The following is a 15106-nucleotide window of genomic DNA, read 5'->3' as shown; positions in this document are numbered from 1 at the left end:
TAAAGCATTTGCATCACTTTGTCTTAGCGAGTAGTCAGAAAGACAAAGGTTAATGTCTCTCATGACTGGGTTGTTAATGAAATGATATAATCAAAAACCAAAGAATATAACTTTTCAGTTATATGTAGATTATTGTTCATTTGAAACTAGATTATATAAATGTATATTTCCACATTACATTGCTTGTACATACCGACTAATTCTGATTAGAGTAATAGTAGTCTAGGGTTAATGTAAGTTAACAGGTAGTTGCAAAGTTTCTTATAGTCGGTTGAATAAAAGGGAATATAATTGTTAATCTCGAATATACAAATCTTGTTATTGAGAAGCCAGAGCAGAAGTATGTAATGATTGGCAGTCCATTCATGTATATGTATATCCAAGTAAAATGATAAGTGACATGTCAATAAAATGCTGTATTATGTTATTAGATATAAATTCTACCTTCTTGTTATATATAATTTACTTATTATATTATAGATTGACGGTATTGACATTTTGGCTTTTTTCTGAAGAATTTATCTAGAATTTATTTTACATTTGGAATATATTTATTTTACATTTTTATGTTCTTTGAATGCTTTAGAGATTAAGTAATTAAGTGTTTAAATATACTTTTTTTCACAGTATTTCTTATACATTTTTTTCTTCTGGTGAAAGTCTTTTCTCTTTTAGTTTGGCTGGGATAAAAGCAGTTTAAAAAAAATGTAAACTAATTTTTAGGGTCTATATTGATAGCCCAATATTATTATTTGAATGGTTGCAGAAAAAACCACTGTTGTCCAGTCACTTGTGTAACCTAACCTGCCTAGTTAACCTAGTCTGTTTATGGAGCAGTATCAGCAGACATTAAGCAGACAGTCTGCTAATACTCTAATGAGAATTATTTGGAATGTACCTGTAGTTGCTTATGATCTAAAAAATGCTGAGCATGGACCAAAATAAAGTGGTACCAATAATTCTCTCAATATGAAACTGCCAAGGGTCTCATGGTGGTGCAGTGGGTGGTATGACCGCCTCACAGCAAGAAGTTGGAGCCCCGGCTAGGATAATTGGCATTTCTGTGTGGGGTTTGCATGTTCTTCCTGTGTTGGCATGGGCTCAGATTTCCCCCACAGTCCAAAGACATGCGCTATAGGTGAATTGAATAAACTAAATTGGCCGTAGTGTATGTGGTTGAAGGAGTGTGTATAGGTGTTTCCCAGTGTTGAGTTGCAGCTGGAAGGGCATCCGCTGCGTAAAACATACAGTATGCTGGAATACAGTTGAAGTCAGAATTATTAGCCCCCCTTGTAATTGTGAAATTTTCACAGTATGTCTGATAATATTTTTTCTTCTGGAGAAAGTCTTATTTTGTTTCATTTCAGCTAGAATAAAAGCAGTTTAAAATTTATAAAAACGATTTTAAGGTCAAAATTATTAGTGCCTTTAAGCTACTTTTTTCTGATAGTCTACAAGTAAGCAAGTTGCCTAATTACCATAACTTGCCTAGTCAACCTAATTAACCTAGTTAAGCCTTTAAATGTAACTTTGTGAAGTTTATTTATAAACAAATTTCGAGAGGATCACGTGCTTATGATTGTTCACAGCTGTTCCAGCATTAGCTCATGACTAATTATCCTATATCAGACGATCCTTAACTCACTATAATAACCAGACTTTTCTCATCTCAATATCTTTGTCTTGAAGAACCCCCGTCTAGCCTCTGCTTGGTCAGTTGGCGTTTCTGTATAGAGTTTGCATGTTCTCCCCATGTTCACGTGGGCTTCTACCGGGTGCCCCGGTTTCCCCAACAGTCCAAAGACATGTGGTATAGGAGAATTGGGTAAGCTAAATTTTCCGTAGTGTATGTGTGTGAATGAGTGTGTATGGATGTTTCCCAGTCATGGGTTGTGGCTGGAAGGGCATCCGCTGCATAAAACAGATGCTGGATAAGTTGGCGGTTCATTCCGCTGTGACCACCCCAGAAAATAAAGGGACTAAGCCGAAAAGAAAATGAATACTATCGGCTATAGTATATCGGTTATCGGCTTCAAATCTTAAGAGTTATCGGTTATCGATATCGGCCAAAAAAATCCATATCGGTGCAACCCTAATTTTATTATCTAATTAATTTTTGTAATCTTTAACCTTAAACTAAAAAGATGTTTGGCAACTAATAGAGATAAACACTTGAATGCTTAGTTCAGAAAGCTCTTAAATCTGCTTTGTCAACTCATCTACTTTCTCGCTCTCTTCCTCTTTCTCTCCATTAATTGGATTTGAAATAAGAATGAGAAAGCCGTTTTGGGTTTTAGAGGCTTTTAGTTTCATCTTATCCCTTGAAGAACTGCTGAGGACTGAATGCTTGCTCTGCCAACAAAGCAAACAGAATTGAATCTGCTTTAATGTAATGCCCAGTGGATGTATTAGTGTCTGTTTGTGGTGCAGTGTGGTGACAGCTTTAACAGAGATTAGCGCAGGGATACAGTTCGTGCCATGCAATGAGGAAATTATCTTCTAAGAAGCTGTTGTCACAGATCGGTGTGGAAAACATGATGCTTATTATTAGATTACTGGGAGTGTATTAGCTTCTTTGTGCATTTTGGGTGTGCATAAGTGGTTACAGAAGAGATCGACATAACTTTTATTCTTATTTTTACAGTGCATCAAGACATACAACTCAGACTGGCATGTGGTGAACTACAAATATGAGGATTATTCTGGAGACTTCCGCCAACTTCCAAAGTAAGAATTGCAAGACCACTAATACAAGTACAAATTGAATGCAAGAATGTGCCTAGTGCAAATGTCCTCTTAAAAGTATTGGGCGACTATTACATCATCAAGCTGATATATTGGCCAGAGATCTAATAAACATTAAAATAAACATTACTGTTAATTTTAGTTTTTACTATCTTAAAATTAATCATAACATATTTAAAATCTGCAAAGTTTTCTTGCATTCCAGGGGCCTCGTGTATCAACGTTGCATATGCACAAAAACTTTGCGTACGCCAGATTTCACGCTCACTTTGGATTTACTAACAATGAAATTAACGTGAGAATTTGCATTGGTCCGCGCCAACTGCATGTCTGGCGTACATGTTTTTTTGTGTGTGTTTGTTTTTATTTCCATTGTCGACTCCTAGAGGCAATTATGTTAAATTGCACACTATAAAGTATCGCACTAACAAAGTATCCTGGCAACTGATTCTTTCCAAAGGGAACTGGCAAACCACTCGGGGTTAAGCCAGTCGTCTTTGAGCTGTGCAATGCCAGCTGAATGGGACGGGATCATCTAGCAGGTGTATACATTTTCCATACCATGCAGTTGAACAGCCAAACATTAAAAGCGCAATTTGCAGCGATCGCCGATTTTCCCAATGTAATTGGAGCGATCGACAGCACGCACATTGCTATAAAGGCGTTATCTGAAGACGAATTTGCATACGTGAATCGTAAAAATTTCCATTCAATAAATGTGCTAATAATATGTGATACTCAAATGCGATTGGGCAACTGAAATGCTGGTGGCGCTGACTTGATAAGAGCAGAGGGTTGCTGCTATACCGCTGCTATAAGTGCTCCTCTAATACATCTGTGTCTCCCACAGACACGGATACTACTCCAGACAGTACACAATTGTGCCACAATTGAGGCAACTCTCTCCTCAAAGGGTATTCCCCTGCCTCTTCGGCCCACACTTTGATGGTGTGCCACTGTTCTCCTCTTAACCTGCACCTTTACATGGGACCATTTCTTTTTTAATTCACTCACAGTGCGATGTTCAGACCCCACTGCCTTAACCGCGTCGGCTAAACTCTCTATTTTTTTTCTTTTGTTATTAATTCCAGACGACAAACAGTTTTTCTCCGGTCTACCTCCGATAGGAGCACCTTCAATTCACATTCTGTGAAGTTTCTCTTATTGCTTGCTTTTGCCATTGCTTTTTCGTTAGTAGAGTCATTACCATATTTATTAAGGGGAGGAGGCCGGGAGGGGTTTTGCGCTCGTGCACGTGCGCTCAGTTTCACATTAATTCGGATGTACAAAGAGAATATGCGTGGGATTCTGCGTTTGCAGTGTTTGTTACATCTGATTTTTTTTACTGCGTACGCACATTTAAAGCTTTGTCCATACACAATGTTTTAGTATGAATTCAACGCAAGTCTTTGTACATGAGGCCCCTGGTCTGTTTGTCTGGTTTTAAGAAAAAAACGCATAACAATAGCTCTTAGATGTTTTCAGCAAAAATTGATTCATTTTACTTACAAAAATGTTCACTATCTCAGTAGGCACAAGATGTTACCATGACACCAGTTTGACGTTGTACAAGTTTGACAATGTCGTGGGGACGCTGCATTTTGTTTGGAAATGAAAATGGGGTTGATGTCACAACTCGTGTCAGGCTGATATCAATGTCTAATGATGTTACGACTTGATGTTGTGTGGACGTTACCACTATGATGTCTATCAGATGTTGGATTTTGGTTGCCATATCTGACGAATAAATGTCAGAATTTGACGTATATATGATGTTGGTTTAAGATGTTGGCTGGGCATTGGATTGTGGTCACTTTCCAACACAACCTAAAATCAACCAAATATCAACGTCATTTAATATCATTATTGGACGCTAGCTAGACATTGAATTTTAGTCACCTGACGTCACAATGATCTCTGATTGGCGATCTCCAAAATTAAATCAAGAATAGACTTGTGCTTAATACCACCAGTCTCATTAGGTGAGGTTAATGTTAGATTAAACAAATGAAAAAAATGACTATAAAATGATATGGTTGTCAGACTTGCACTTTTTTGTGTTGTCAATATGCTCGTGTTTATATAGGCCTATTGTTGTATGAGCAACGTTTGCATATTTATAACCACCGTTATGAGTCACTGGCATTGTTATTTAAGGGGTCACAGGCTGAGAAGTTTGTGAACTCCTGCTCTAAAGTTCTGTCAACAGGTATACATATTCATATTTATCAGCAAAATTCTGTACCAAAGTGGCTGTGATATATGGAGAAAATGCTAATTACAATAAGGTTGTAGTCTCAGCGCTGAGTTGTGGCTGGAAAACATATGAAGGAAAAATTGGCAGTTCATTCCACCGTGGCGAGCCCTGATAAACTCGAAAGAAAGTGAGTGAGTGTTATGTAATCAACATTCTAAAATAAAATATACAAAAACCGCCGCAGTTTAGAACAGTTTCTGAGAGTGTTTTATAAAAGGCCAACATTCTCATCGAGATATTTGTTTTCATTGTTTTTTTTATAATTTAGGAATTCAGGAATCGTTCAAATGCAATATTGAGAGCTAAATTCCGGTGATTCGAAGTGCAGGATATGCAGATACTTCTTAAATATTAAAATGCCTTTTTGCCTTTTTTAAAAATGGGATTAAGAAACTCAATACTATCCCAAAGATGAAGATAATACCAAAGAAATTGTTAAATTATCAACAATAAAATAGTAAAGCCTGTACAAATAGCCCACAACAAATGGTAAAAGTTATTGCATATCATATTTAACAAACCGTTTCATTTACTAGGAGTTTTGTCATTTTGCCCACAAGGTTGATAAATGAATATTAATTAGCTGATGTAATTGCGCTGCTGTGCCAACCAGCCAATCGCTGCATTGCTGATCATGATTTCAGGGATTGATAAATCTGTTCCTCATAACAAGCACACACAATAATCTCAGATAACCTCAATTGTCAAGATTGTGTTAGGAATCTTTGATTGATTAAATGAGTTACAACCCCAGGGGCCCGTTCTTCATAGTTGAATTGGTTAGCTGTGTTTAATTATTTATGATTAAACACAATCCACAATAGTTTTATTCTTCAAAAACTAATCCAGAAGTTGTTGTCATTGCAACAAGTCTTTAAACTTAAACATGCACAGGATCAGAATCAATTCAATTCATCCAGATATTTTAATCTGATTTGCAAACTAGTTTGAAGAACCAAATTAGCCAGAGATCAGAAAGGATCCAGGATCTGATAATCATATTAGATTGTTTAAGTGAAGAACAGACCCCAGGAGCCATTGTTTGATCACAGTGTGTTTATTTGTGTGTGTGAAATGGAGAGAGATGGTATTTTACTCTCTAACGTTATCAGTGTCCTCATCCTGTCCTGCCCCAGTGTTGACAGCAAGGTCTTGTCCTGAGCTAAATCGGGAAAAATGCCTTTCTTCACACAACAACAACAGCGCATCAGCAGCGCCTTTCCTATTTCCTCCTCTTTGTTTTCACTTCTCTTCTGCTTTCTTATGTCATTCAGCACGTAAATACCCCACCTGTTTCAGGCCACATACTGTACTAAACAAGTGTCTGCTATCCATTGATGTCACTTCCTGTCTTAGATCACTGATGGAGTAGTTATATCTCAGGGGTCAATAACCTGCAAATCACATTGTGGAGATCTGAAGAAAGACAGTGTTTGGTTGCAGAGGAAGCATGAGGAATGATTCTGATGGAGGCAGAGTTAATGTGTGCTGTGGTCGTGAAGCTTCACCATCATCATCATCCGCCTACACTCCTTCATAATAGTTCCGCTAATGCAGTTTCCTTGAACAGACATACAGTACAGTACACTCACACATGCACATGAGCTTTGCAGCAGCTGTGTGAGCGATAAGAGCAACATTGCCCTTGACTTACAGTCAGACATACAGTATGTGCTTCAGACATGAATGACACCTCAAATAGTTTAGCTTGTTGATGAGATGTTTTTCATTTCATCTACTGTAGCAACCACATAATCATAAACTAAAAACAGTCAGAGAACCTTAGGAAATGCTAGCTACGCTATTATAATTATACTTAATACTGTATGCTATTGCTGCAGAAAATGTCAAACTTTATGTCTTGTTTTATATTTGTTTCTGCATTTTGTTCTTTTACAGTAAAGTTCCTCGACCAGAGAAGCTCGCTAGTCATGTGTTTGAGGTGGACGAGGATGCAGATAAGGAGGAGGTAAGGCACAGTTACCCATGATACTTTTCTGTGATTCCTGGAAAAAACATTTAACTTTTTTCTATTTGAAATGAGTCTTTTTTTAAATAGTGTGTGTACATTTAAAAAATGAAAATGCTGTTATTAATTACCCTCATGTCCTTTCAGTCCCATTAGTTCTTTATTCATCTTCTAAACACAAATGAAGATATTTTAGGTAAAATCTGAGCGCTCTCTGACCCTCGTTAGACAACAGTGGTGCAGAGCCAATGTCAAAACATTCCATGTGACTTTAAATAATGTGTATTTTGATTGTTTACATACAAAGCTTTAATTTTCATTCATATATATTTAATTTTCTGTGTTAAGTGTGCACACATTTTTTATGTAAAATTTGCCATTCTTTTTGCAATGATTTTATTTTTATATTCTATTGATATTTTATTATATACATAAAAATTTATATAATGAAAATGTAACAATTAAAAATTATAATACTTAAAAAAAAATTGTCATTTCTATTTCTATTTTGCATTTAATTTGAAAATAGATTTTTAAAATAGTATTACAATTATTGTTAATAATTATTATTAATTTAATATGTGAATAGTATTTTATATATATATATATATATATATATATATATATATATATATATATATATATATATATATATATATATATATATATATATACAGTTGAAGTCAGAATTATTAGCCCCCTTTGCATTTTTTTTTCTTTTTTAAATATTTACCAAATTATGTTTAACAGAGCAAGAAAATTTTCACAGTATGTCTGATAATATTTTTTCTTCTGGAGAAAGTCGTATTTGTTTTATTTCAGCTAGAATAAAATAAGTTTTTAATTTTTTAAAAACCATTTTAAGGTCAATATTATTAACCCCTTTAAACAAATTTTTTTTTTGACTGTCTACAGAACAAACCATCGTTATACAATAACATGCCCAATTACCCTAACCTGCCTAGTTAACCTAATTAACCTAGTTAAGCCTTGAAATGTCACTTTAAGCTGTATAGAAAGTGTCTTGAAAAATATCTAGTCAAATATTATTTACTGTCATCATGGCAAAGATAAAATAAATCAGTTATTAGAAATGAGTTAAAACTATTATGTTTAGAAATGTGCTGAAAAAAATCTTCTCTCCCAATAAACAGAAATTAGGGAAAAAAATAAACAGGGGGCTAATTATTCAGGGGGGCAAATAATTCTGACTTCAACTGTATATATTTAAATCATTTAAATATTAGGTTTTATTATATTTTATAGTTCATCCAAAATGAAAATCTGTTGTTACTTTTCTCATCATCAGGCCTTTCAAGTTTTATGTGTCTTTTTTTTTGTTCAGTAGAACATTAAAATGCATTTTTAGCCAAAACCGTAGATCTCAGTCATTTATGAAATGCAAGTCATAATGCAGCAGGAGTCTCATGCTCTAGACTGTCTTGAATGCACTCAAGAGCTTTGGCAGAAACTGCTTTCTGAAGCCAATAATGTTATAAATATAGTTCATTTTCTTACACAGATGGATTGTTTTGCTTCATAAGATCACAATGTACAGTCAGGAGCAATGAGTATTTTCGTTTCACACATAAATATTTTTCTTTCTAATCATATATATGTTGTTCAGCTGGGCGACACAGTGGCTCAGTGGTTAACACTGTCGCCTTACAGCAAGAAGGTCGCTGGTTCGAGTCCAGTCAGCTGGCATTTCTGTGTGGAGTTTGCATATTCTCCTCGTGTTCGCGTGGGTTTCTTCCGGATACTCCGGTTTCCCACACAGTCCAAAGACATGCGCTATAGGTGAATTGAATAAACTAAATTGGCCATAGTGTATGTGTGTGAATGAGAGTGTATGGATGTTTCCCAGTACTGGGTTGCAGCTGGAAGAGCTTCCGCTGTGTAAAACATATGCCAGATAGGTTGGCGGTTCATTCCGCTGTGGTGACCCTTGATTAATAAAGGGACTAAGCCGAAGGAAAATTAATGCATGAATATTGTTCAGCTGAAAAAAAAATCACCTACTGTTTATTAGATAGTCTCAGTCTGCGCAATTGAACTGCACATTTTCGTTTTGAGGTGAACTATCCCTTCAGGTCCACCATTACAGGCATGTAAGTACATTTACATGATCCAAAGTAGTGATTAACGTAATTAGTGTGCAGCTCCAGAATTTGGTCATCTTTATTTGTTTAAACTTGCTCTGTCTAGACATTTGTTTTGCACTTACGAAAGAGTGTAAGAAGTTCACGTGCTATTGTTTCTTAACTCCAGCAGTTTCCTCAGTAGCGTAAAGGAAATGCCATTCACCGCACTCTACTGCACTTCCATGCCTCATACTTCATCAGTGGATTACAACAGATGACTTCTCTATCCCTCTGTTCTCAATGGCCGATACGCTGAATAAATAAATAATAAGGAACTCACAGCTTATTAGCAATGCGTTTGTGCGGAGCCTTTTGGGACCGCATTAGCCTTGGAGAAAGAGCAGACGCAGGACTCAGCTGTCTCTGAGCTATCTGATCCCCTGATTGGGTTTCACCTACATTTCCCAGAATTCCAGCTCCATGTCTGCCGCCCTGTCTAAGCGCTCGCTCAGGGATGGAGTTTGTTTGTTCAGTTTGAAAGCTGCTCCCTGTAGGGATGAGGGGGGGGGCATGAATAATTGAGGGGGTCAGGTGAAAATGGACTTCATGTTGAAACACGGAGGAGGGCGTCCAGAGAGACTCAAATGTGGGAAACTGTTGTAGATATCGACTTTTTTTTGCATTCAGGCTCGAAGAAACAGATGAAGTCACAGTTTTGTGGGTGTAGTGTATGAGGGCCTTATGTGTGTTTGTTTTTTTCTGAAGGATGCTGCATCATTGGGTTCTCAAAGAGGGGGCGTGTCTAAACACGGCTGGCTGTACAAAGCAAACATGAACAGTGCCATTAGTGTTACCATGAAGGTGAGTTGGCCATATGCACAGACAATGTGATGATGATGAATTTTAGAATCAGAATGAGCTTTATTCGCCAATTGTGCGTAAACACACAAGGAAATTTTAGTTTTTTTTTCAGGAGCTCAGGGTACATACAAAACATACATACATACTAACACAGGAACACTAAATGACATTTAAATAAGTAGAAAATAAACAATAGAAAATTAAGCTTTATATATATATATATATATATATATATATATATTTATATATATATATATATATATATATATATATATATATATATATATATATATATATATATATATATATATATATATATATATATATATATATATATATATATATATATATACATACATACACACACACACACTCTGTCTCTCACCGGCCACTTTATTAGGTACACTTGTCCAACTGTTCGTTAACACAAAATTCTAATCAGTCGGTTCAAACCCAGCATCAGAATGGGGAAGAAAGATGATTTAAGTGACTTTGAACATTGCACGGTTGTTGGTGCTAGACGGGCTGGTCTGAGTATTTCAGAAACTGCTGATCTACTGGGATTTTCATGCACAACCATCTTTAGGGTTTACAGAGAATGGTCCGAAAAAGAGAAAATATCCAGTGAGCGGCAGTTCTGTGGGCACAAATGCCTTGTTGATGCCAGAGGCCAGAGGAGAATGGCCAGACTGGTTCCAGCTGATAGAAAGGCAACAGTAACTCAAATAACCACTCGTTACAAAAGAGCATCTCTGAAGGTCAAACCTTGAAGAGGATGGGCTACAGCAGCAGAAGACCACATCGGGTGCCACTCCTGTACACTAAGAACAGGAAACTGAGGCTACAATTTGCACAGGCTCACCAAAATTGGACAATACAAGATTGTAACTTTGCCTGGTCTGATGAGTCTCGATATCTGCTCCGACATTCGGATGATAGGATCAGATTTTGGCTTCAACAACATGAAAGCATGAATCCATCCTGCCTTGTATCAGTGGTTTAGGCTGCTGGTGGTGGTGTAATGGTGTGGGGGATATTTTCTTGGCACACTTTGGGTCCATTAGTACCAATAGAGCATTGTGTCAACGCCACAGCCTACCTGAGTATTGTTGCTGACCATGTCCATCCCTTTATGACCACAGTGTACCCATCTTCTGATGGCTACTTCCTGAATCATCTCAGTCTGGTTTCTTGAACATGACAATGAGTTCACTGGACTCAAATGGCCTCCACAGTCACCAGATCTCAATCCAATAGAGCACCTTTGGGATGTGGTGGAACAGGAGATTCGCATCATGGATGTGCAGCCGACAAATCTGCAGCAACTGTGTAATGCTATCATGTCAATATGGACCAAAATCTTTGAGGAATATTTCCAGTACTTTGTTGAATCTATGCCACAAAGGATTAAGGCAGTTCTGAAGGCAAAAAGGGGTTTAACATGGTACTAGTAAAGTGTACCTAATAAAGTAGCTGGTGAGTGTGTATATATATATACACACATATCTAGATGGTTTATGTGCAATATGTACATTGTTGACTTTTTTTTAACTGTACAAATAAGAAATAAAAATATTTATATAAATGTATTTACAATTAAGTTTCTTTATTGGTTACAAAAACCATAAACAGTAAGGTTAAACCATAAACAGTAAATGTGTGTTTAAATTGACCATGAAATCAAATAATATAATTTCTTCTCTTCATTGTTGACTGGCCTGAGTGCAGGATGAGATGTCAGTCACATATCAACTACCACAAACCTCCAGTCAATTCCAGATGGACAAAATCAAGCCCTGATCCAAAAAAATCTGAATTTCTGTTACTTGTTAGCTGTATAGGTCCTGCAAAATAAAAATTTTAGATGTTAGTATCAGTAAATTTGTCTCAAAGATATCTATACGCTAGTGTGCTCCAAAACAGAGACAACATTCGCATTTAAAAGTTATAAACATTCAAAGTAACCAGTTTGCTGTCTCATTCACACTAGCAGCAACTTAATAGCTGTTTGTCGCCCTGGGTGTCGATTGAAGTCCCTAGTGGGCATTCCTACCAGGAAAATGTATGATTATATTCAGTGATATATTATAATATATTCAGTATTTTAAGTGCCTCTGAAAAGAATTATTGTTCAAGGAAAACATTAAATTTAAATGGAATCATTATTTAAAAGGCTTAATTACAGGCTTAATTGTGTAGGTCTGCAGCATAGAGATACAATTGGCTGATGGAGGATCACATGAGTTCTACTGACGCTCATTTTGGCTGTCGCTCACGAAAGTTGCTCATCATATGCATAAACTTGAAGGAATCTCAAATTTGTCTCATCGCTCAACATGCCCACATCTGGAAGTCACTCGCTCTCCATTAAAGTGAATAGTCACTTTGTCGCTGCGTGTCACTGCTAGTGTGAATGTAGTGTTTAAGTGCGGTTTATTTATAAACTAATTTCGAGGGGATCACATGCTTATGAACAACATGGCTGGCACCACATCAACTCCATAATCTGTCCTATCAGATGATTACGGACGCAGTATGAATAACCAGAGCTTTTCACTTCAGTTTTCTTCGTATTGAAGCCCCCCCCCCCACACACACCCTACTTTTCCCCCTTTTTTTTGATAGGGCGACACAGCGCCCCAGTGGCTAGCACTGTTGCCTCACAGCAAGAACGCTGCTGGTCCAACCTCTTATCGGGCCGGTTGCCGTTTCTGTGTGGAGTGTACATGTCCTCACTGTGTTCGCGTGGGTTTTCCCCAGGTTCCCCAGTATACTCCCACTGTCCAAAAACATACACCATAGCCAATCGACTAATCCAAATCATCACCTAAGACAACATTAGTTTACACTAAGGGCTAAGGGCTCTCTCCCAGGACAGCATGCCTATCACGCTTTATTGATCATCAGCTAAGTGTGAACTCTTGAAATAAACACTCGCTTGTTCGCTTTGTTGCTGTGTGTCGCTCGCAGTGTTGAATGGCGCAAATGTATAACATTTTTTTCTTCTTCTGACCAATCAAATGCTCTCTTTTATCTGACATGTCCGCCCCCTTAAAGACGCTTCTTATTTGCTTTTCATTTGATGTGCTTGAGCTGAACCACTCTTACTGGTAGAGTTGTGTTAAAAACAAAACACTATTGGATGTTTTTTTAATAAGGCGAGGAGCTACTATATGTCCCGCCCTGTCTTCATGTTTCAGTTAAGATTACATCAAATAAAAAATGCACATTTCAAAGCACTTCGCAGGACCTTTAAATGAACGATCATCATGTTTGGAATGAAATAGTTTTTTTGTGTATAGTACAAAACAAGAAAGTGACAAGAAGATAACATTTGAGAAACTATGCTGTTGTCACCACATTGAAAAACATTTTTCAGGATAAATGAAAAAGTTGTTTTGGAGGACATTTTACAATAAAATACAATTTTAGTCTTTTCTGCATAAAAAAAAAAAAATAAAAAGATGAAAGGTGAAATATGCCAGTTTAAATGTCTTAAAATATGAAAGCAGTTTATTTTATAGGAATGCTAAATTCTGCTTCTTCTTAGAAATTCTTATTATTAAATAAAGAAAATAATTCAATTTTGTCAAATGAATGATAAAATTATTAATAAAGACATCTATGAAAATAAAACATTAATGTACTGTTGTTAAACATTTGTAGTGCTTAATTCAGAAAGTGGCATTCATTTAGTTATATTAAAGTTGCAAAAATACATAATTTTACAGGAAATTCTAATTTAATGCAATGTTTGTTTGTTTTTTCGTCATTATTCATGAAATTTACAAACAGTTTCTGAGAGAATATTATTTTAAGGTAAATCCTGCCTCATTTCAATGTACTATTTCATTAGGCAGGAAGTGGGGTCTAACCAGCTGATCCATTTTCCCATGGTCCCTTTCCACCCTGATGTTATTTTTAGAACAGTCACCAGTTTTACATCTAAACAGAGTGTTTGCATTTGCTGTTTTTTTCATGTAATGTTTTCTGCATCCTCTCATTCCCTCCCAATTTTGTTTCCTTGTAGTCTTTTAAGAGAAGATATTTCCACTTAACCCAACTGGGGGATGGATCGTACAATTTGAACTTTTACAAAGATGAGAAAATATCCAAAGAACCCAAAGGAACCATCTTCCTGGACTCCTGCATGGGTGACATCCAGGTAACTTGCAGTATAACAGATATATGTGTAAACAATGTATACTGTATGTATTTAAATTGGAAAGCATAGATTGACTGTGATCAGCATCCTAAATTCTTAATTCAAATAAACAACACATTTTTTCGCTATGAAATTAAAATTATAAGTGTTGGAAAAACCAATCTGCAGGAAAAAAAAAAAAAGTTTTCATGTCCAGTGGTACATATAGCATATTGATTACATATAACCCATATACATATATATATATTTTTTCCTCCAGGTGCTCCGGTTTCCCCCACAGTCCAAACACATGCAGTATAGGTTTATTGATTACATATAACCCATATACTGTAAACAGAGACAATACGTATATCAATAAATAAAAACAATAAAATATATGTGTATATATGCGCTATATAAACACACATTACATTACATCCGCTGTGTAAAACATATGCTGGATAAGTTGGTGATTCATTCCGCTGTGGTGACCCCTCATGAATAAAGAAACTAAGCCAAAGGAAAATGAATGAATAATTAAATGAATGAATGAATGAATGAATATTACTTTTTTAGGTAAGTATACTGTAAGTAATATACATACCTGCAATGTTAGCACAGATTGTGAAATGCCATGTGGTTGATCTACTCAAAAGTTGTATTAATAATAATAATTTCTAAATCAATCTGGGGTGTTATCTTCATTTTTTTAGCAATTCCAACTTGCATTACCTTAAACTAACTTAAAACATAAGGCTGAATCTCTTAAGAAGTTAAAGGAGGGGAGAGCGGGGACGAAAGTACCATGTTTCTTAAAAACTGATTTTTAAAAGATAAAGTTTTAGACGAACTATATATTTTGCTGTGGTTACTAACTCATAAGTGTAGTCTATCAATATCAGGTGATATTTTGAACAAATGTAGAACAACATCAAAATAATTTCACTTTAAACAAATTGCACATTGCTACGTTTGACCCCCTCAGCAAGGACAAAAGTAACACATGGGTGGGTCAAAAGTAACACAACAATATTTGCTATATTTCA

General features: G+C 36.1%; 1 protein-coding gene across 7 annotated transcripts in view; it reads left to right on the top strand.

The window, feature by feature from the left end:
- Positions 1-15106, top strand: part of LOC130230559 (dedicator of cytokinesis protein 9-like) — a 209327-nt gene that overhangs the window by 88316 nt on the left and 105905 nt on the right. For all 7 annotated transcript variants that reach the window (XM_056459642.1, XM_056459640.1, XM_056459639.1 and 4 more), the window contains exons 4-7: positions 2645-2727; positions 6902-6971; positions 9821-9916; positions 13947-14081. In XM_056459642.1, coding sequence (XP_056315617.1) covers positions 2645-2727; positions 6902-6971; positions 9821-9916; positions 13947-14081 — 384 coding nt within the window. The remainder of the gene's footprint in view (positions 1-2644; positions 2728-6901; positions 6972-9820; positions 9917-13946; positions 14082-15106) is intronic.

Source organism: Danio aesculapii, chromosome 6 (assembly GCF_903798145.1).
Source record: "Danio aesculapii chromosome 6, fDanAes4.1, whole genome shotgun sequence".
NCBI classification, from domain to species: domain Eukaryota; kingdom Metazoa; phylum Chordata; class Actinopteri; order Cypriniformes; family Danionidae; genus Danio; species Danio aesculapii.
Note: the sequence above shows the minus strand (reverse complement) of the source record. Positions and strands in the feature narration are given on the sequence as shown.